Source organism: Lonchura striata, chromosome 13, assembly GCF_046129695.1.
Source record: "Lonchura striata isolate bLonStr1 chromosome 13, bLonStr1.mat, whole genome shotgun sequence".
NCBI lineage: Eukaryota > Metazoa > Chordata > Aves > Passeriformes > Estrildidae > Lonchura > Lonchura striata.
This window is the reverse complement of record NC_134615.1, coordinates 7,092,760-7,115,736: the sequence shown is the minus strand read 5'-3', so window position 1 is coordinate 7,115,736 and position 22,977 is coordinate 7,092,760. Positions and strand designations below refer to the sequence as shown.

The window sequence follows — 22,977 nt, the reverse complement described above, 5'->3', positions numbered from 1 at the left end:
AGGAGGAGACCTAAGAGACAGTGGGGAATAGAAATGGGTCTCTACTGGGGAGGTAGTAAAATTCCTTCCTGACCCCCATCACCTACCCAGGTGCCCTGAGAGAATAGGTATGAGGCCCTGGCTCCAGAGGGTCTGGCAGACGACACTAAAGAAAAAATTCTGTCTGGAGAGTCTCCCAGTTGCACTTGTCTGTCAGACAGATCACGGCCTCAAGTATTAAGAAGAAAAGAAGGGTAGTGGTAGTAGGTGACTCCCTTCTAAGGGGAGCTGAGGGCCCTGTATATCAGATCAGATGCATTCCACAGGGCAGTGTGCTGCCTCCCTGGGATCCAGGTACTGGATATCACCAGGAGATTCCCCAATGACTAAATGAACTTTATCTGTTCACCACTGTCTGCAGTACAGTGACCATGAAATAATAAGAGTTCTCAATATTCAGTGAAACAAGGATGGGCATCAAGAAAATTTCCAGTCTGGACTTCTGGAGGGCAGATTCAGCCTGTTCAAGAGACTGATTTGGAGAGTACCTTGGGAAACAGCCCTTAAAAGCAAAGGAGTTCAGGAAGAATGGACATACTTCAAGAAAGAAGTCTTGAAGGCACAGGAACAGACTGTCCCTGTGTCCTGAAAGATGAGCTGATGGGGAAGACAACCAGCCTGGATGGGCAAGGAGCTTTTGAAGGAACTAAGGGAGAAAAAGAGGGTGCATCACCTTTGGAAAGAGGGGCTGGCAACTCAGGAAATGTTTAAGGATGTTGCCAGGTCATGTAGGAAGAAGATTAGAGAGACAAAAGCCCAATTAGAACCTGAGGAAATCCAGTCCTTGTAACCAACCTTTGCTTCCCCAAATGCCATGGTTGGAGTATAAATGGAACTGGAATGCTCAGTGCTGAGCTCCTGAAGCCCAGGGACACACACCCTAGGGCCAGGGATGGTTTACTTGGCCAGGGATGGTTTACTTCCTTTACCATTCAAAAGCACCAACACCCCCCTGAGGCCACACGCCAGTTTCAGTCTTGGGCCATGTCTCTCACTGAAATGCATCTTTCAAACCAACCTCCTCTTCTCTCCATTGTCATCTTCCTCAGTAGGAAAAGTCTTCCACTGGAAGTGAGCTGTGATGTTACTCGTGTTTTTGATGAACACAGTTGTGTGGTTTGTCATGGTGATGAAGGTTTTCTTAATCTCTACAGAATTTCTGCTCAACCCAACGTTGAGATCTACAGCTTCTCCATGGAGGTTTCTCTGGATACTTTCTTCACCTGGAACAAAGAACAGAAAGCAAAGTTGTACCAAGAGTGAGGTGCACAGGAATGTGTCCAAGTTTTCATTCTCTCTGCTCATTAGCATTTGTTTTCTCTCTCTGGGCTCACAGGCCCCTCCACAGAAGAAAACAGAGGGATCTCCTTGACAGAGCCTCAGCAGTGGGGCATCTTCACTCCAGTGAGCTCCAGACACCAAGGGACCTCTGTGGCCTGACTCCAGTGCTGCCTGCAGGGCTGGATCTGCACCCACACAGGAGATGAGAGAGAACAGCTGGCCTGGAAGCTCTTCCAGCTGGGACCAGCCGTGTCTCTCAAGGCTTTGAGCATTGTTTGAGCTTCCCCCCCCACATGCCCAGGTGCCCACGGGCAGGTTGCTCAGGGCAGCACAGGTGAGTGTCCAGCCTGACAGAAGGAATTGCTGTGGCAAAGGGAAAGGGAAAGAAGCACTTGCTCAGGGCTTCAGCTGCACATTGGTTTCACTTGGCTCCGGTGGCACAGCCAGGCAGGATGCTGGACTGTCCCTGAAACATCACACAGCCTTCCCTGCTGCCCCAGGACAGCATCCACCAAGAGCAGGAGCAGGGCACAAAGAGGTGGCGAGGGGGTCTGCAGCTTCACAGCGCTGCTGACAGCAGGGGCAGGGAGAGGAGGGACACGAGGGGAATTTCCAGCCTTAACACAGCCCCAGTGGGTACTTACTGGAAAAGACTTCAGCATCTTCCTGGACAGAAGATGGAGGTGTTGGTGTCTTTTCTGGGAATCCAGAAGCCATTTTGAAGGCAGGATATCCCCAATGAGCAACAATGCCCCAATAAAACTGGAAAGAGCAACAAAGGAACTCTGAAAATCCAGAACCCAATTAATGGCGGATTCAAGGGATATACTGGTGCTAAAAACATTGCTATTATTTGAAAGTAGCTGAGTGCTTGTTTGGCACAAGTAGCTAGTATTGTTAGGCCTCTAGCTGGACTTTATTTGAACTATATGGCTATGCTGTACAATTCAAAGATGGCTCATACTGAAACCTGGAGCTAAAAAGCTGGATATTAATAATAGTTAGAATAGAAAAAACTGTAGCTTAAATATCATTTAAAAATAGCTTGAATGGACCTTCTCTTCTTTAGGCTAAACAAGCCCTGCCCTCTCAGCTGCTCCTCACAGGACTTGTGAGAGACTGGAATGCTATGGCTAATGGATTAAATATTGTGATAAAGGACTTCTTGCCCATTGTGTCAAAACTGAATAAAGAAGCTGAGACCACCCAAGCCCACCCTGCCCTGAAAATGCCTCCTGACTGGAACTTGGGACTGTGAGTTAAGCTGCCTAAGGGAAATTGAGACAAGATAAAGGTGACACAACTCTCCTGTTAGCTCAGGTGTGGGGAGAAGTGAACAAGGCTGAGGGAGAAAACTATATCCACAACACAGCCAAACCCAGCAGCTGTCCTGAAAATCAGTTCTGTCTGCCTTCAGGCTGGGGAAGTCATAGCCCCAAACTCATCTGCTGAGGCCAGGTTTGCACACAGACCTCCCATCAAGAGAGGGGAAGGAGGAAATTTTGGGTGTGCGGTGTCACCTCTGGTAAGGGGCAGTGGACACCCATCCTTCCTCACACAAACTGGCTCAGCTCTAAAACCCCCCAGCCCCAGAAGGCCACATCCAGGGCACATTCCCACCAGGGGCAGCTCAGGGGGTGTCATAACCCATCAAAGACCTCCAAAGTGCCCCCAGACCCTTCCCTGAGGCCTCACACCAGATGACTGCATGGCAAGCCACGTAACACAACAGACCTGAAAATCCACAACCCAATTCGTGGCAGACCCAAAGGATATACTGGTGCTCAGGATTTGGTATTACTGAAAAGTAGCAAGAGACAGAGTCCAACTTGCCCGACCCAGGGAGGTACCTGGGCAGTCCCACCTTGCCCAAATCTGCATTAATCCACTGGAATCTTACGTTTTGCAAGACCTCACCACAGAGAAGACCAGAAGAGGATTTAATTGTATGCTGGTGAGATCCATGCAATGGTGATACCTTCTACTTAATCTGTCACTCTTTCACCCTCTCCAACCCCCTTCTCTATTTCTCTCTTCCTCACATTTACTCTTTCATAAAATCCAGACTACTGACCTTGGAATGTAGTCTAATTTTGCACCTTAATTCAGGGGCATCTCCCTAACCATTTTAAGAACCAGATCGTAACAACCCACTGAAATTTGATCAGAACTCATTCACCTTTAAGCAGCTGAAGTAAATACTACAGGGGAAAATGGATAGACTAGTATGTTTAGGAAATGTTGCTTTTCTTCAGTGAGAAAAAAGCACCATCAGTAGACCCTATCTTGTTCATCCTCTTAGTTGTATACATGCCACCGAACTGAAGACTGGCATTGTCCCATGCTGTATTTCCCTTTGGCATTCTCTTTTGGAGCACAGCTGTGACAAAAGCAGAAAGCACAGCTCGAGGCAATCTTTACCTTCAAGCGGAATTCAGGGAAATTCACAGAGGGACTTTGCGAGTTCAGGACTCGCTGGCACGGAGCGATGCTCCGCGAACACTTCCCTCGGGGAATGGCCGAGCGCAGCCGCCTGAAGGCGCCGGGGCTGTGAACAACCAGCCCGGGGCGAGCTCTGGGCAGCTGAGGCCGCAGCGCCGTCACAGACGCTGCGGGCCCGTCCCGGTTACCCGGCAACCGCGGAACCGACTGCGGGGCCGGGCCGGGCCGGGCCGGGCCGAGCCGGGGCAGAGCCGGGGCCGAGCCGGGCCGGGCCGGGCCGGGCCGAGCCGAGCCGGGGCCGAGCCGAGCCGGGGCCGAGCCGAGCCGGGGCCGAGCCGAGCCGAGCCGGGCCGGACCGAGCCGAGCCGGGGCCGAGCCGAGCCGGGGCCGAGCCGGGCCGGGCCGGGGCCGGGACAGAGCCGGGCCGGGGCCGAGCTTTGGGACCTGGGCCGGGGCCGAGCTTTGGGACCTGGGCCGGGCCGCGCCGCGTTGGTTTTCAAAGGAGATTGTCGCATTTCCTACTGACTTGACTGTGTGCCGCGCTCCCGCCCCAGATCCCTTTATCTCAGCCCCGGCTAGCTCTTGTGGGGCGAGGGCGGGCGATGGAGGCACCCTCCGCCTCTCCCAGCTGGAGTTTGGAGAGTGCCTTTGTGGGTCCCGGGCAGCGCTAGCACGCCTCGCGGTGGTAAATGAAGAGCGGATCCTGCTGGGGGCTAAGTCCAAGTTTATTGTAGCCCAACGGGGCCAAATATCCTAGAACGGTGCCAGCTAACAGGAACGAGCACGAGCTGCTTGCACCGGCTTATAAACTGTAAGGGAGGGGAAAACCGGTAACCAGTAGGGATGGAGGTAGGGAGTGGCTCCGGGATGGGTGATGCACCTGTGGACCAGCGGGAGAAGGACACGGGAGGGGCCCCAGGCCCTCGCCCAATCACCCGGTGCCCTGAGTAGAAGCTTCTGGATGGATGGGAAGGGGCACCGAGTGACAGACAAGGCACCAGGGAGGGGTAAAGGGAAAGACTGCGCCTCTTCCAGGGTGATGGACAGTTACTGGAAAGGCGGGAAGGGGGGACAAGGCGGGAAAACTGGGGACAAACCAAGTTGTACATGGAGGTACAAAGGAATAAACCAATACATAATACAGGGATAATAAAACATACAAATAACGCAACTCCACAACTGTGGAGCTTTCTGAAGAGTCTTTCAAAAAATATTTATGCAAGTTAAAATGTGGTGATAAAGGCACCTATGTCAGGTCTCTAGATTGCTCTTTGTGCAGCAGCAGTATTCTCTCCTGGCTGGAGCCCCAGGAGGGGCTGAGGGAGCTGGGCAGGGGCTCAGCCTGGAGCAAAGGAGGCTCAGGGCCCTTCTGGCTCTGCACAGCTCCTGCCAGGAGGGGACAGCCGGGGGTTCGGGCTGTGCTCCAGGAACAGGGACAGGAGCAGAGGGAACGGCCTCAGCTGGGCCAGGGCAGGCTCAGGTGGACTCCAGCAGGAATTTCCCCATGGAAAGGGTGCTCAGGCCTTGGCAGGGCTGCCCAGGGAGGTCTGGAGTGCCCATCCCTGGAGGTGTCCCAGGAAGGGCTGGAGGTGGCACTCAGAGCTCTGGGCTGGGGACAAGCTGGGCATCAGGAACTGGGCTGGGACTCCATGGCCTTGGAGGGCTTTTCCAACCTTAATGATTCGATGAGCCTACGAGTCTATGAAGTGGCGATTCAAAATAGATTTTAACTCCAAATCTATCATACAAAAATATTACAGAAGTCAAAATTTGCGTGAAGGAAATTTAAGATTATTATTTAAGATTGATATAATCATACGTCAATGTTGCATATAGGTAAAGCCTTATAAAATAAGAGCCTTGTTACCCTTGTCAAATTATGTCTTGGGTCTGCTACTTGAGCTAAGTACACATAAAAGCTAGTCTGACAAGTTCCCTGAGAAAGAAATTTGCACCTGTGAGAAGACTTCTACCCATGTGAAATATCTTCTATCCAGGAGACAAGAATGTAAACATTGTTAGAGAGGAGTTTTTGACTGACACGTACATTAGCAACTACTAACCAATGAACTGAGTTGCAGTAAGTTACTAACCAATTAAAATGAAACACAATGCCTTTAGAAAACGATATAAATAGGAGCTGTGAAGAATAAAGATGGGCTATTGTGCATGAAGAAATAGGTGTCTTACCCATCACTACAGTGGCATGTAAAAACAGCATTACCTGAAGTGCCCTTGGGTTAGCCTCTTTAGTGAAAAGTTATATTGGACCTTTCTATTAAGAAAGGATTTGTGAAAAAGATGTTTACTCTCCTGTGAAAATTAAAAAAGTTACTAAAGGACTATAGGAGACAAGGACCATTAAGCAAAGGTTATTACAGCTGGGTATATCTTGGCAGTGAGCCAAGACCACACTTTTACCTTTGAGGATACCCCTTAAATACCTCTTCCCTTATATCAGCCTGTTGCATATGCATAGTCTTTTGCATATCCATAAATGAGTTTACATTTTCCAGGAACTATTTTACATGGCCCCTCCTCAGGCCCGCTTTTTTAGAGCATGCATGTTTCTTGGCTGTGGTTTTGGCTCCTTCTCCTTACCACTTCCAGTTTGGACCTTGGTGCACACTGCCTTCAGAGGGTGAATGCTGCTGGCTGGCAGATCTGTCCAGGTGTCCTCATCCTGTGTTCATTGGGTGTTGTTATGTGTAATAAATATAATTCACGCCATTCCTTGTATGAAATATGTAATATTGAATACTTGTTAAATCATGCCCATTGTATTAGTTCCCCACCCACCCCTTACAGGCGAGACTGAATGTATATTGGAAACTGATTTACAAGTAAAAAGATGTGGCTCAGCCAGGAGATGGGCCATGTCTGGGCTCCAGCTGTTGATCATCACAATCATCGGTGCTGATCGTCCAAAATGGGTATCATGGAAATCCTCAGACAGATCCATGTGAATGCAGCCTTCCTGTAAACTCTCATCAAGAATTCAACTACTCCGGACATTGAATTATTTCTCCTCATCACCAAAAAATGAAAATCTTATTGACCTGTAGATCTGAAGAGAAGAAAAGACTAACTGCTCAAATCTTGGCCTCAGGCGGAATTTTCCCTATAAAAACCGCTTGTGCCAGGATGGAGGTGTGGGCATAGGAGAAAACCTCTGCTGAGGCTGACTCCTTGTTGCACACCCAGGTTCGATCCCGGGTTTGGCTCTGTCCTTTCCGTGTGGCTGGCTAGATAGAATTTAACCGCAAATAAAATTATTTTTATTTTTAATCTGGCTGAATAAATTCTCATTTATAACAGTGTTATCCCATCTAAGCAGGCATTGTAACACAAACACACTGATATCACCTGATTCACTACTATGTTTAAGCTGAATTAACAGCAGAAATAAAAACTGTATCTTTATAACAAAGTTACTTTAACACCACACACATAAATCCATTTTAATATTTGCAAAAAGACAGTGTTATATATCTATAACAGATTATTGTCATGGTTTGACACTGGCACAATGCCAATGCTCCCATGAAAATGCAATCTCTCAATTGAATGCTGTGAAATGTGACTGAGAATAGAGCAAAGCAGGCCCAAGCTTAATAACAAGGAAAAAAACAAACTTTATTAAGCTACTACTACTATACTGTTATACAAGGAAAAAAGAAAGAAAAAACACATACAAAATTAAAAATGAAAACCTTCCAAAGCATTCCTCCTCCCACCACCCAACTCCAACAAACCACAGTGAGACACAATCTGGACCCCAATCAGGTTTCCACCCTCCAGACAGTCGATACTCAGTCCATTGAGGGAGAGAGGAGCCCCTCCTCTGTGCCACAGACCCCCCAGGAAACACAGCTGCCACATCCTGTGTTTCCATGTCACATATGGCACCGCCCGGAGAAAAGTTTGCCAATGGTGACCCTCTCCTTTCCATGCACAGTGCTCTCACCACCAATGCATGGATGGACAGACTGCTTTTAGGATTTTTCCTTTCAAGGATGCCCTGCCAAGAGGGGAAAAAACAACAGTTCAGTTTTTCATTTTTTTGGGACCACAGTCCCCCCATTTTCCGAGGGTCCAAGAACAGAGATTTTCTTCTCTGAAGACGGGGCACCACCACAAACCCCCTAACTCTTCTCTGTTTGCTCCACTTCTGTCTTTTCCCAGCTGAAGCAGGTCTCTTTGGCTCACCGGCATCCTCCTAAAATACAGTCTCTCTTGAAGGAGAAGATCAGTTCAGTCTGTGGCTACCAAGAAAACGTCCAGCCAAAAGCCACTCCATCATCTCCTCCCACCTAGAATTTCTCCTTCTAACATCCCAGGGTTCAAGCTGTCTCTCTTCCTCTCTTTCAAACCGAGAAGGAGAAAAATTTCACAAAGCTTTCATTTCTCAGGAAGGGTTAAAAGTCCCGATTCCAAAGAATGGCTCACTGCCCAGGCTCCAGCTCCCACGGGCAGCTGGGCACCTTGCGGGCCCCCTGCTCTTCTCCTTCCCTGTGGTGAACTGCTGACAAAACTGCTGATGTCTGTTGAGAGAGAGAGAGAGAGAGACAGAGAGAGACAGAGAGAGACAGAGAGAGAGGAGAGAGACTCTTGGGGGGGGGAACTGAGATACACCAGATTTCTCCACCCTTCCATCTGCAGGGGACCAGCCCAGTTCTGTCCCTCCACCCTTGGGCCTACCTCTGAAGGCCACATGGCTTTTCCCCTCCCCACCCAGCCACGGCAGGGGAGAGGCTGCACTGCGTGCTGACCAGAACCAAAGAGAGTGAGTTCCCCTGGGAATTCTGCTTTTAACCCCTCTGTGTTCTCAGAGGTGTGTCCACCTTCAATTGGTCAATATCCAAATTGACCTCTTCCTTCGGAGAAAAATTCTTTTTCCGTGTCAAACCACGACAATTATTTGTTCAAATTTCCTTTTCCTTGAAGAGAATTCAAAAGTCGTTAGAGATATATTATTGCATATGTAAATACAAACACCTTAATGTTAACATGTGCGGTAGATAGGGACAAGCGAACAGATTTCGGGATGTAATGGAAAGCAAGACCCTTCCCCCCTCATCCTGTGATATGTAATCCATCACCCCTGAGACATGTAACCCCTCCTAACTCAGTAGTTTTCCACCCCTTACTAACCCTAGAGACCCTACCTTCTTCCTTTGACGTAGCAAAGCCCCCTTGACTATTTAACCTCACGAGATAAGGTAATAAACGCCATTTGACCATCCACCACATTGGTGTCTGTGTATGTCTGTGGCCCAAGTGGCCCAGGCGAGGCCGGGCTGCCGTGCTGTCCCTTGGAACCAGGTCGCCTGCCTTCTCATCAGCAGGCAACAAACATGTACAGATATATCCTGATTATCATTATTGACAGCCAATGAAAGAGAAAATCTTATAGGCTGACTTCTCCCCACTAATACCTGGCCTTTCTGGCTGAGCTGCCAGACTCATTATCACACTGCTTAATTCTTTTTCAGTTAAAGATGATGAGAGTTGTGAGAAAAGCTGTGCCTTCAATGAGGCCTGGCCTTGCACACATCTAGTAAAAATGGTATTTCTGTGTCTGAAGTTTCTCAAAAGGCAGATCTTTGCCATGGAAATGCAACTCTTAGTCAGTGACTTTGTTGGGAGAAGGTGAAATAAAATGCAGCTTGTGCTGTCCTAATGCAATAAAATTGCACAATACAAACCTGATGTTCATAATGCATTATGTTACATACATCAAATTACACATGCACAGGTAAGTTTTTCAAAAGGGTGACCTTCTATAATTTCTTATGCAGTCTTAACCAGTGTTAAAAATACATTTAACATTTGAAATGCTGATGGTTGCAGTTCCAAAGCTGCTAACTCATAATGTCTGAAAATGTAATAGCAAGTAGGATCTTAACTTGATGATTTACTGAATCTTTATGTTTTATATAAATTATTAATCCTTTGCTACTTAGATGAACTGGTACAAAATTTCTCACAGATTTGAGAAATTAGTATTGCTTATATTTAGCCTGCTGTTGTACTTCTTAATTCAATCACTGTGTTTCATCAAAACTTCTCAAAGCTCCTCTATGATTCCGAAAATCCTTGGCAGGGATGAGGGGGGCAAAATAATAAAGTGATCATTGAGACTTTTGCAGATGGATGGCTACTTTAATAAGAATTAACTACCCTGAATAGCATGAAGTCAAACCTGTATTCCAGTAGGAGTTTCCAAAGGAACTCCAAAAAGTTATAAATCAAAGGTGTTACTCTAAAGCAATATATGCTAACTTTTTAAACACACATAACCTATTTCCAGTTACTGAGAAGTTACTATGCACATATTCATATGGTGGTTTTTTCTTCTGGTAGACCAAAGTAAGCAAGCAGATTGCTCTTCCATATTGAAATACAGATGTTGAAAAAGACAGCTCTCTTGGTTTTTATTTCTTCCAGATAAATGCAAAATACAGACTTCTTTCCAAGGCAATTTGCACAGCTTAATCTATATGAACTGAGCAGATGTAAAAAAAAGAAGCATCAGAGTCCAGTTACAGAAATCAGCATAATATGTGATTATTAAAACCAAACCTTTATAATTGAGAAGAAAAAAAACAAGATTTGATTTTGCAAAATAGCACTGCTCATGCACGTCAGGAATGTAAAAAAGTATAAATTTGTTGCGCTACTGTTTGTCCAACTGCTTGCTCAAGCTCACGGATGGCTGCGTTACAAAGCCGGTGGATGCTTCCAAAGCGCTGCAGTAAAAGCAGAGCTTTTGTTTTCCCAACGCCGGGGATGCGCTGCACCGCCTGCAGCACCGCGGCTTCTGGCAGCTGGGCGCGCTGCTTGCCGAGGAAGGGGCTGGCGCCGCGGTCCCTGCTCTGCTCCCGCACCTGGAGCGGAGAGAGCTGTCAGCGACCCCAGCGCTGCCGCCAGAGCCCTGCGGCCAGGCTGGCACAGGCCGTCACCCCTGCACAGCTCACGGCAATCGCTAGCAAGCTGGACATGCAAGCTCCCTCCTCCACCCCTTATCGGATGCGCTTCGACAAAACCTTACTAAGGAACAATTTCTTAACAGCAACAACAAATGAAAACAATTGTTTCTGTCACCTTTTGGATGCAATCAGAGAATGGGTAACAAGAAACAATTTAAAAACAGTTTCCCTAACCTTAGAGAAAGCAAAATTTCAAGTTGATTTTGACAGTGATAGTTGCCTAATGCGACCTAGTGGCACCTCATACAAGATTACATTTTAAAAATCCAGGATTATATTCTTCAGCCTTTTTTCTTTGTTCCCAAATGAACCTTCTTCACACTGAACTGTACTACTGTATCACTGTTGCAGAAGATTTACTCCTTACATTCAAATGATGCTGTGCTCCTTTAAGATCCTATGTATTCTCTCTGCAATGAGGTGATCACTGGGGAGATCTACCTGCTTTGCTGTACATCACATATTTTAATATAGCACAGAAACTTACTAGTTGAATAATAAGCTGAGAAGCTTCTCCTTGATTCGCCACAGGAAGCAACACCATTCCAAGTTCGAGTACAACAAGTTTTTGTACTCCTAGGTAGTACTGATCACTGATTTGGGTTTTCTCTACGATTACAATTCCCCTAAGACTGCTGGCCTGTATTGAAACGAAAAAGATATTAGGAAAAACCTTGTTAATGACAAGTTAATGCCTAATAGCAAATCAGAGGAAGAACACAAGTTGCAGGAACAGGACAGAGGTTTAATACAGCACTATCACACAGCTGCAGAATTTTTCAGTTCCCAGGTGAAAATTATCCCAAAAAGTCACCTCAAATGGAATTTAAAAAAAAAAAAAAAACCACAAGAAGAATGTTCTCAGAAGCATGGAATAAACAAGTATCAGATGAAAACTTTTCTGTTTATATAGCACTTACATTTCTAAACCTAACCAATCTTCGTTTGAATTCATCCCCTGCAACCAAATCTGCTTCAGAAATAAGTAAAATGCAAGTTCTGTTTGGAAGATGGAAGTCCACCAGTCCCAAGGCATCTTCAAAGATGAGTCTAACTTTCCCTTAGGGTGAGATTGTTAGAGGAAAAAATACTGTAGTTAAATATGTACTAACAATTATTTCACAGCACAGCCTTCCTGAAGTATCAGTAATTCTAGTGACTTCATACTGAACTTTATTAAAAGCCTTTTTTCCCTTTAAGTAAATCTATTACAAGCAATCTGAACTACTGTGTGATGTCTTTAGTAATGTAAATTAATAGCAGTTCCAATCTACAGATTTAAAAGTACTAGAGCTGTTCAGTGAACCCTAGACTTGAACAAAAATATCACATGCTTTTCTGGAGGGATCATCACAATTTAGTTTGTTGTGCCAGCAAGATGGTAGCAGAGTAGAGATGTAAATTCAAGGGAGCTTAGGGGAGATGCTTATCCGCAAAGCCCCACAACAGCAGATTGTGCTGCTTCCCTGCAATGCTCTGCAGCTGTGAAAACTGAGCTGATCTCCCAGATACGTGCCAAACAAACGGGATCTTTCAGCCTGCTACCATAGTCCATACCACAAATATGGGATCAGTCAGGCACAGAGTAAAGCGCATTCCAGCCATTTAACTTTACTGGGCAATAGAGGGGGATGATTTGCCTGACTTGCTTTTCCTCTTCCAATTTGTTTGTGCTTACCTTGTAGCCTTTGGGCTAGCTCTGACCCTCTCCACTTCTCATTTCCAATCACATGCCCGTAAGGGACAACTATAGATCCTGCTGTCACAGGAAGGTTTGCTTTTGTTGTCATCAGACCTCCCTTAAAATCCTCCTTCAGTAGCAGATATACCCTAGAAAGAAATGTGGAAAAGTAGGAACGCATTTTACAAACCTATTCCAAGCTTATAAATTTTAATCATTAACTTAGGATGCAATATTCTGGAAGAGGCACTACCTCCTTCCTCAAGCTTCCTTACAGCTAAGGTGAGCATATCAAATCAGCCAGCAGTCTGTTCACTTTAATACAGGCTGTTGGGCTGGCTTGCAAATTCCACTTTGCGCTTTACCGCTCAGTCTGAAAAACGCCTGAATTAAAACACACAGATGGTGAAAAAACCCACATTGCCTTTTCCATACCTTCAGCCACCCTTGCTGGGAGAAAATCTTCCTGAATTACAAAGCCAACTCCAGAGGCACCTCCATCCCTCAGCTGGTGGAAGTCTCCAGACCAATTATTACAAGGTAGCTGCTGGGAGAGATTGTTTTCAGGTTTGCCAGCTTTACGCGGTGTTCTGACTTTAACAAGCCTTGGAGGCTAAGGTACGATCTAAGTACAAGCACCACCGAGCAGCCGGCACCACGGCACATTCGCACACCGAAACGGATGCCGGAGCGGAGCCCGCGCCGGGGAGCGGGGAGAGGCCGCAGGGCGCTGCCCGGCCCGGGGGAGCCGCCGGCCCGGGGGAGCCGCCGGCCCGGGGGAGCCGCCGGCCCGGGGGAGCCGCCGGCCCGGGGGAGCCGCCGGCCCGGGGGAGCCGCCCGCAGCAGCCACGGGCCGCCGGACCGCGGGGCCGGGCGGCGGCAGCGGGAGGAGGAGCGGAGGAGCGGAGGCGCCTCAGCCGGGGCGGTTGCTACGGCCGAGCGAGGCTGAGTAAGGCCCGCGCTGACTGGAGAAGCGCGGCCCGCAGCAAATCCGCCCTGGCCTTGTTTCCAGGCGGGTCGCCAGGGCGAAGCGTCCGGCGCGGCGGGGAAGCGGCTGTGAGGCGGTGCTTGGAGCCGAACCGTCCTGATGGCGTTCCTGTTCGGGAGAGGCCGGAGGGGCCCCTTCGTGAGTATCGCTGTGCTGAGCGCCGCCACCGAGAGCGGGGACAGCAGGACACGGGGCTCAGTGCGCGGCTGGGACCGGGGGCGGCTTCTGCGGCTGATGCCGGTATCGCTGAGCACTTTGGAGCGAAAACCGGGGAGAAGAATGAAGCCCGAGGCGAGATAAAATGGTGTCCGGGGGCCGGTGCGCTCCTTTGGCTCGGTGCCGGGCCTGCCGGCTCCTCAGAAGCGCCGAGCTTCCCTCGGCGCGCCTCCGCTCCGGGAAGCGCTGGGCGCGGCCCGGGCTGGCAGCGCCGCTCGCTCGCTCCCCGCGCTTGCCGGGCCGCCCTCCGAGCGCCGTTCTGCTGTCAAGTGAGCTGAGAAAAGTTCTGATCGGCGGCTCAGAGCAACCGAAGGCTGTGCGGGTGTCAGCGGCTGTGCGGGTCGTCTTTTCCAGAGTATTTGAACTAATGAATCTTTGTTCATTGCTACAGCGGAATATTGATCTTTTGTCGTTGTCATACTCTTACCGTGGGATGACTTTACTCCAGCTGTGTTCCCTGGCAGTCTTAGTAGGGTCAGTCGTAGTCGTGTCTGCAGTCAACAGCCTGTAGTAAACGAAATGGCGCATGCCAGACACACGTGCCAAATTAGGGAGCAGTGCATTTGCAAGACTGAGTAAAAAGGCCGTCTTCTAATGCACCATTTAATTATTTGGTGTGACTTAATGTAAAACCGAAATATTTCCCAGTTCACATCTTCAGTCTCGTGCTGAAGTGAATTAAAGAATAACTGGGGGGGAAAGATCTGTAGCAGAAATAGCAGGAGCTTAGTCTGTTTCACTCCATAGGAAAGTAAAATCTGCCCAAAGGTGATGGACTTTATTATGGACTTCATTATTATTATGATGCCTAGAGAGAGAACAAAAGGTAATGAGCACAAACTCAAGCACAGACAATTCAGCTTTAGCATAATAATAAAATGTTGTGGGATGGTTCAGCAAGATACACAGGACTTGATTGGACAGGATGCCAAGCAACCCTCTTGTGGCTGACCCAGCTTTGAGCAGGAGCCTGAGCTAGACAATCTCCAGAGCTCCCTTCCAACCTCAGGCAGTATACAGTTTCCTTCACAGTACTTTTGTAGGAACTCTGGTCCTGATTTTCTGAGCTGGTATTTAAGGTTATACCATTAAAAAAAAAAAAAAAATACTGTGCTTGCTGATGAAAAAAATGGGTTTTTTTTTTATTTTTTTATAATTAAGGTTGAACCTTTGACTGCAAAACTTAGTGGCAGGGTTTTTTTGGACTAATATCGTTAGTCTGAAGCAGCATTCCGATACTTTGAAAAAAGTTATTTTCTAGTCCAATTTTCTTGTATATCTATAGGAAAAAGATGAGTAAGTTACAATTCTGGTTTTGCAAATTGTGATATAATGGATAGAAAATGTACATTAATGGGTCTCATGTAAATTACATTTCTAACCTTCAAGAGCAGCTGTTCATAAATGTTAAATGAACTTGCCAGCTTTACATGGTGTTCTGATTTTAAGGGGAATGAAATGCCATTTCAAGTCTCTGTTTACATTAATTGCATGTAATCGTTCACCTTTTTGTATTATTTTGCATTGTTAGTTTCTGTGCACATTCAGTTCTGTGTTTTTTCTCATTGTAATGCTTAAAGTCAACTAATTTTATTTTAAATCATTTAGAAACATATAGCTCATGGCCTGGTCCCTGCTGCTACCATAGCTCCTAAACCTGCAGTTCCCCGCACCCCTCCCCCTCGTAGTCCAAACCCTTCTCCAGAAAGGCCCAGGTATGTGTTGGTTTTGGGGATTTTTTGAATTATTTTTTTCTTTTTTTATATATTTTTGTTGTTTCATCAGATATTGTAGCATACTATAAAAATCTGATTAGAAGAATTGCATGTCTTTACAATATTTACAAAACTTTACATAAAAAGAATATATTTTTGGTGGGGGGGCAGTTTCACATTCTGAACTTTTTTCCCCACTCCTAAGCATGGTAAATCTTCAGGACAGTAACTGTTATGAACATGTGACTTATCTGAGTCAATTAAAGACGAATTAACTATTTAAAGTTAGTGGAATTTTTAATTTGGCTACTACAGTAGAGTGTAGGACTGCAGCAGCACGAGTGCTGTAAATCAGGAAGTGTTGGCTCATTAGAAAAACATGAATTAAACCTTGCTACCATACCAAGGATTTAAAAAACTGACATGTAGCACCATGCTGGATTGGAAAAATGCAACTTATTTTTAAGTTGTAGTTTCTTACAGTTCTTATTCTATGCTTTCTCTACATTCTAGTTGTTTTCCATGGCCTTTTTAGTGTCTGTCACATTCCTACTTAATTCTAGCTAATTTCTTCTTTCTTTTTGGCCTCAAGTTCTTGTTATTCATTTTACAGTTATGAGCATTTCAATTCATTTGTCTTAGTTGCAACATTCTGGAAGAGATATTATTTTTCCTTTTCATCATACCCTTCTCCGTACTCCACAGCATCACACAAATAGGCACTTCTGTTTGCTTGTCCTGGTTTGCAGTGTGCCATGATTTATTAACAACTTCAGAATCATCAGTAAAAGGTTTAGAGTAGAGAATAATGGAGACAAAATAGCGGGACATGGAAAACCTTTTCAACACAACACAACACAAGGAAGTATTGTTATGGCTAAAGTGAATGCTAAATACTGTAAATTATTGATGTGAATTTTGGGAAAGTAGCTCAGTATATTCCAAGATTATCACAGATGTGATTTGGGAAAACCAGTAGATACTGCACCTTACTCTTGGATAGCTGCACTACAATAGCAAGCTGTTTTGTGCTTTACTTTGGGAGGTTTATAACCAGTTTATAACCAGTCCCATAGCATTCAGTGATATTTATGCTTGTTAACTGTGAACAGTTTGCTTTGATTAAGTAGCAAAGCCATTTTGCAAAGGAAAAGGTATCAAATGTGGAGCACAGAGAAAGCCTCAGTATTGCTTCATTGCTCTGTTCTGTTTTCTTCCAGGTCTGCTCTAGCAGCAGCAATCCTTGCAACAACACTAACAGGGCGCACTGTTGCTATTCCTCAGCCTCGGCAGAGATCCCTTTCTGAAAGTGATTCCACCTTCTTGGAACAAGAATGTTTTGAACCATATGCAACAGTCACAGAGCTCAGAACAGGGTAGTGTATGCTTTCTGATTTGATACCTTAATTAGAAATAGAATCTCTCAATGATCAACTTTACCAAAGAGTGACAGCAAATTCCTGCTGTTACAGATACTTACTTTTTTCTTACCATATCATAAATTCAGTCTGAAGTGTCTAACAACCCTTATTCCATTTCTTGTAAAGTGATGTCACATATACAATCTTCAGAGAGGCAGATTTTGTTTGTACAACAGTCATAAGCAAAATCATATACTATTTTTGTCAATTATGATCAATTTTACAGAATGTGATAGACTGAGGAATCACTTGAAGTACATGGAAGATATTCCCTTTTTGCTAAAATGATTATTTCAAACTGTCATTTTGGTAGAATTAGGAACCTTCTATCTCTAGTCTGACATTTTAAGATAGAGATGAAAGGGTAGTACTAGTGTTAATTGTCTATTTTAGAGTATACACATAGACACTGTCCTGGAGATGGTTTATTATCCCATACCATTTTGGGGTTTTGATCTGTTCGGTTTAGTTTGTGCCCAGGGTGGTTGCTACTCCTGCTTCAGCCCCCGTCCTTCCTGCCTCTGGACTTTTGTGAAGAATGGGAGCCAAGCTAGGGTGTCTGGAGGGAATTTGGGGGGGGGTGAGGGGCATGGGCTCATTCCAGTGGACACACTGACCAAGGATCTTGCTGTTTCTGTGGGTTTTGCCTGCTGCTTTTTGGGTTGGTTTTTTTTTGTTGTTGTTGTTTTTGTTTTTTTGGTTAGTTAGTTGTTAGGTTGGGCTTTCCTCTTCCTCTTCCTCTTCCTCTTCCTCTTCCTCTTCCTCTTCCTCTTCCTCTTCCTCTTCCTCTTCCTCTTCCTCTTCCTCTTCCTCTTCCTCTTCCTCTTCCTCTTCCTCTTCCTCTTCTTTTCTGTTCCCCTCTTTTCCCTTCCCTTTCCTTAAGTATTTTTGGGTTTTTTTTGTTTGGTTGGTTGGTTTGGGTTTTTTGTTTGGCTGGTTTCTTTGGGGTTTTTTTATGATGTTTGGCAGTGTGACTGAGCTTGCTGGCTTGGCCTCTTGCTGCTCTGCCCTCGGGAAGCCCAGGACCAGTGTGTGCCTGCCAGGACCTCTGCACAGCCCAGGCCCAGGGAGCAGCCAGCTCCAGGCAGCAATCCCGGGTGGTCCCTCTGCCGTCTCTGGGAGCTGGGCTGCTGCTGCCAGCCCCCTCTGCAGTGCCTCAGCTGTGGCTCCGTGGTTTTTCCTGCTTTTTTGAGGAGAAGCTGTTTTGCCCTTCCCCTCCAGGTGGTAAAAAGTCCATCTACAGCTGCAGAGTTTGTGCTGCCTCTTGCTTGCTGTCCCAGGGGAGCCCGCCGTGCTGTTCCGGCTTGCTGCTCTGCGGTTTCCTGCTGCAGCCCCTTTGCCGTCCGGAGCGGGCACCGCGGCCGGCTGCCCCTGCGAGTTTGCGATGGCGGCGCCGTCTCCATCCCCGTGTGCCGGCTGCGCCCGCCATTGTCCGGCCGAAGGCGCGGAGCCACAGCGCCCCCTGAGGCCGTGGAGGAATCATCGCACCCGCGCGGCCGGCCGGGAGCCAGCAGCGCCCCTGCTGGCTGCAGGCGTAACTGCAGCCAGGGGCGCGTGCAGGCAGCCGAGGCTGCTGCGGGGATTCTGGGGGGGTGAGGTTCCACAGTTTCAACATTTAGCTTTTTTTTTTTTTTTTTCTGGTTCTGTGCCTTGCAGGTATCCTCATTTTTTTTTTTTTAATAAACAGGTTTTTTTCACTTTCACCCCCTGTTATCCATTTCTCTCATTGGCAGAAGGAAAGGGAGTTATTGAAGCCCCTTCTTGTTGCCCTGGTTCTTAAGATTTTCTAAAGCCTTCTGAGTTTACATTCTGTTCGAGAATTTTATCACACAACTTTCTGTAAGCAACCTATTGATTTGCATTTCTTCATAGGGGTGGAGAAACTTGATGTATTAGTAGTTTGTCCAATGCCTTTGGAGCGGTGGCACATTCACTCTCCAGTCCATTGTCACCTTTGGAAAAGTAGAAAGCTGGAGTCAGAAAATAAACCTTCCTTCTTTTCACCTTGCAAATAGCAGTGGCTCACGTCGTGCTTTCACATGTCCTATAGCGACACCTTCTCTTTAGAGGAAATGCTCATTCCAGGGTGTTTTCTCCTGAAATTTGTCTCAAAAGCAAGACAACTACATTCTTTGTTTGCAGCTAACAGAGGCTTAGATGTCTGTCTGACTCTCTGGATTTGTGTATATTTTAAGACTGATGGTTCTGCTTTGCTAGTGTTGAATTATTTTGAAGAGTAGGCACTGCTGAAACAGGCATTAAATTGCTTTTTGCAGCTCTGACTGGAGACTTGATGGTTGTGACAGGTCTCTACAGTCCCTGGAAGTAACGGGCAGTTATGGTGAAGAAGAAGACATGGATACATATCTTTCAGATGCTTATAAAGAGGCAGAGTCCAGCTGTAAGAGTAATGAGAAAGGGGAAGGAAGCTTTAGCATCAATGCTATTTATGCTGTTCCCTGCAAAACTAAAAAGGTAAGATTTTTAAACGCATTTGTTCCTTTACCATGTTTTAATATATTAATGCACGTCAATATTTCAGATGCTTTGCATTCTCTTCTTGTCTTTAGACATGTATTCAATATTTATTTTGCATGCTAATTTTTGTGATTCATTTACATGAGTTAGGTAGGTTTGTTGGTTGTCACAGACTCTTTCTCTCTGGTTATTAGGAGTACATTGGTATTGTACATAATTATCATGCATAATTATATTGTATATAATTATCATGCATAGTCTTGTAAAATGTCCACTAATTTATATTGAGCATGGTACTAACATAGTAGGTGGTTTGTTAAAAGCACTGATACATGGTGAAAGCTTAGTTAATGGTTCACTATTGTGCTAATGAGCACAGACCTATACAGAAATGGGAAGATTTTGAATCAAACAAAATAATTGAACCTTTTCTTGAAGACCAGGGAATTTTTGTATGTTTTGGATTGTCTTAGCCAATAATGAACTTAACACTCCTAAGGCACATTTAAAGTTAAATCAAAAATGAGACAAAAATTTAAGAGGAAGAAGTACCTGAGTAGGAAAAAGGCAATAAAAAATCTCTTAAAAAATGTTTCTTCAAAAAAAACCCAGCACCAGTAAAGTAGAACGATCAGTCTTAGAGTGTAAACCACAAATCCCAAAACGTGAAAGAATCCATAAAACACCCCAAGGTGAAGAGACATTAAGAGGAGAGAAGGGGAAGAAATAAAAAAAAAGGTGAGAGGGAATGAGTAAAATATGTGAAACATTTTGTGTGATCAGTGGGAAAACCAGCAAAGAGAATGTTAACAATGGTTCATTAATCCCTCACAGCAGTGATACAGTAGATAAATGGTTGATAATCAAGGTCATGTACACCCCAGCAAACAAGCAAAAGAGAATAATTTCATGGACTTTTGTAACCAAATAAGGTGACAGAGAATACTTGAACTAATCACTTCATACTTGCTAGCCTCCCATTGGTCATTGTAAGGTTTCAATTTTATTTACATAGAGCCCGAAACAACAGCAACACAAAAAACCCCACAAAGTCCTCCCATGAAAGCAAGAGAAGAAAAAATCTTATATTTTACTATTTTAAAATACTAGTCAGCAATTCTGAAGGAGACTGAGATGTTAATACACTAAATCTGTCATACAGATATCAAGGTACTATCAGTGGGCTATTTTAAGAGTGATCTCATGATTTAGAGAGGTTTGTCTTATTTTTACATAGGAGGAGTTTCCATCTCCTATTCCTAATGCTGACAAGAAAGAGGTTTCTTCCCATGAAACTGAGTGTGAGGTGGTGGTGGATAAGTCAAGTGTGCAAATAGAAGGTAAGTAAACTTAGTCAAAATGCCATCCATACCTTTTAATACCATTGGGAAAAAAATTAATAAAATAAACATAGTACTATATTGTAATATTATACTCCTTTTAAAAGGGCAGTTAAAGAAATACTAATAAATACTTCACGATTTCTAATAGTTACAGAAAATTTAAAACCTGCATAAAGAGGGAAGATTAGTCTCTATTCACTGTGGAATGAACTGTCAGCCACGGTAAAATGAGTGTGTGGGGTGAAGGTTTTGTGAACTCTTGTCTTGTAAAGTACAGTCATTCTCTACTATGCTTTTGTTGGTACAGGTGCCAGAAGCAGTCAGGTTTGTAATATGGAACTTTTTGGAGTGCTACTGTGTTCAGGAGAAAAAAAAAAAACAAAAACAAAACGGAAGAATGTAGAAGCTGTAGAAACGAGCAATGTTAAAAAAAAAAAGCTAGAGATAGAGGAAAACAATTTTAGTCAGTTATTTTACTTGTATGAAAAAATGCCATGTCTGAAAAACAGTAGTGAAAACTTGTTGAGTTTTTTAATACTTAAATGGCATGGTAGTAGTGTTGTTTATACCTTCTACAAAAATTGGATCATTCTTGGTGTCCTGATGTTTTTTCAGAATAGAGAAGAAAACATAATAATCAGTCTCAGGCTATCAATCTAAGCACTGAATTTTTAAGCTTCACAAATAGGTTTTTTTCAGTAAATAGTTTTTGTTAGATTAGGGACATTTGGGTTGTTGCTGGATGTGTCCTTATTTTCTAAGGCTATTTTCTTAAAACAATAGAATCTTGTGGACATAAAAGTTATAACAATAGAGCAAGACCAATCTAGTGGTAATAGCAGTTTTCTTGCATAATTGTCTTGTCTGTTATTTTCAAATCAGGAAAAGGGAAATAAGAATTAGTTTCAGAGCTGGACAACACAGTTTTTACAGAGGATGGTTGTAGCAATGATGAATGGAAAAACATGGACTCCCCATAGCAGTTGCAAAGGAAAATGGTTTCTTGCAAAAAACCAGACCTTTTTATGGTGCATTCAGAGAGTAAATTCTTACCTGTTTCCATTCTCCTGAAACAGAACAAAAATGCATTGGCTACCTGCCACTGCAGGTGTTGCTGTTTGCATGTTCTTTCACACAATCACCTTTTTGATCACTCAGTGTCCACATGTCCCCTTGACCCATCAGAATCCCAAACAAGAGGTGATCACACACCAGTTATATTACTCGTTTTCTGTTTACATGACTTGGTTTTTAGGTTATGTGACTTGTTTTCTGTCATCCCCTTAGCTGAGGCTTTCCCAGAGTGCTTTCTGGTGAGCTGAAGTGACAGGAATGAATAGAAGTGAGCAGAGGCTTGTCAAGCCCTTATTATGTAAGATTTTTCTTATCTCCTACAGATGGTTGCACTCTGTAGCTAGTGGATAGGAAAGAAGAAGCAAAACTGAGTCAATTTGCAAAAAATTGCATCTTTCTGACTTTTATTCATGTTGGATCCCAGGATTTTTTTCAGTATTCTTTCAGTGGACTCTGTTTATTTCTCTATTTCATAGAGAACAATATTCAGAAAGAAGGGTTACTTTGATATAACCATTTGGGAAGTGAAGGCATTAAACTGAAAAAAGGTAGAATATATGCACTGTTTCTAATCCCTCTTCTACACAGTAAGTGCTGCAGGTCTTGAAAGCATCTATGGTTTGGGAAGGACTCCCTTGCATTTATTACATGTGTGCATACATATTCTTATGAGCCCTTACAGCTTATGGACTTAAAATAATTTTTTTTTCTAATTGACTGAAAGATCTGTTTTTCTTTAACAGAAGACCAAAATCTTGGCTTGAATGTAAAGGTAAGACTTTTATAAAGGTTGATTTATGCATTTTAGAAAATAGGGTGTCATAAAAAGCTGATAGGTTTGCAGTCACTTAAAAGAAAACCAATTTATTGCCACTATGGAATATTTTCCTTTTGGAGTACAGGAATGGCTAATCATTCCTTTTTAAAAAATGCAACTATGTAGGTAAATGGGCCATACAAAAGTTGTTGAGTTTTTTTATAGTATGTCATCTGTTATTCCTCATGTGAAAGAAAGAAACTGAGAATGAGAGACAACATGCTATAGCAAGAGATAGCTCAAACTGTTAATATTCAAATTCTGAAATGACTTTACTGCATTTTTGTATAGTTTTCTTTTTGAGCTGATCTGACTGCTTTCTTAAGCTTGAAAAGGAATACCTAAATATTTAGTTTCTCAGATCAACTTGCCAGAAGATGGTTTATGAAAATAGTTAGTTCTTCCATTGTTATCATAGCTTCTTTTCTACAGGTTCTTAACCACATATCTTTTTCTTTGAAATTGTTCATGAGTTTTGTCTCATTTAGTC

General features: G+C 44.4%; 2 protein-coding genes across 10 annotated transcripts in view; one reads left to right on the top strand and one right to left on the bottom strand.

Annotated features, from left to right (window-relative positions):
- Positions 1-9,906: 9,906 nt before the first annotated feature.
- On the bottom strand, positions 9,907-12,985 carry LOC144247057 (Fanconi anemia core complex-associated protein 24-like). The gene is made up of 5 exons (XM_077786291.1): positions 12,871-12,985; positions 12,433-12,584; positions 11,675-11,814; positions 11,242-11,394; positions 9,907-10,652 (listed from the first exon to the last, which is right to left on the bottom strand). The coding sequence occupies exons 2-5, from the start codon at positions 12,542-12,544 to the stop codon at positions 10,410-10,412; spliced, it is 648 nt and encodes a 215-aa protein (XP_077642417.1). The 5' UTR covers positions 12,545-12,584; positions 12,871-12,985; the 3' UTR covers positions 9,907-10,409.
- The window catches only part of LOC144247053 (centrosomal protein of 89 kDa-like), a 34,714-nt gene continuing 24,609 nt past the window's right edge, over positions 12,873-22,977 (top strand). For 2 of the 9 annotated variants that reach the window (XM_077786271.1, XM_077786270.1), the window contains exons 1-6: positions 13,495-13,561; positions 15,248-15,354; positions 16,575-16,730; positions 19,052-19,250; positions 20,491-20,593; positions 22,414-22,442. In XM_077786271.1, coding sequence (XP_077642397.1) covers positions 13,523-13,561; positions 15,248-15,354; positions 16,575-16,730; positions 19,052-19,250; positions 20,491-20,593; positions 22,414-22,442 — 633 coding nt within the window. In that variant the 5' untranslated portion in view covers positions 13,495-13,522. The other 7 variants (XM_077786274.1, XM_077786272.1, XM_077786273.1 and 4 more) reach the window with 7 other exon arrangements.

Excerpts from the sequence above, each read along its gene's own strand:
- LOC144247057 (XM_077786291.1), bottom strand. The coding sequence starts at position 12,544 with ATGACAACAAAAGCAAACCTTCCTGTGACAGCAGGATCTATAGTTGTC. Across the intron at positions 11,815-12,432 it reads GCTAGCCCAAAGGCTACAAG|GGAAAGTTAGACTCATCTTT; the intron begins GTAAGCACAAAC and ends TCTCACCCTAAG. Across the intron at positions 10,653-11,241 it reads CTCAGCTTATTATTCAACTA|GTGCGGGAGCAGAGCAGGGA; the intron begins GTAAGTTTCTGT and ends TCTCCGCTCCAG.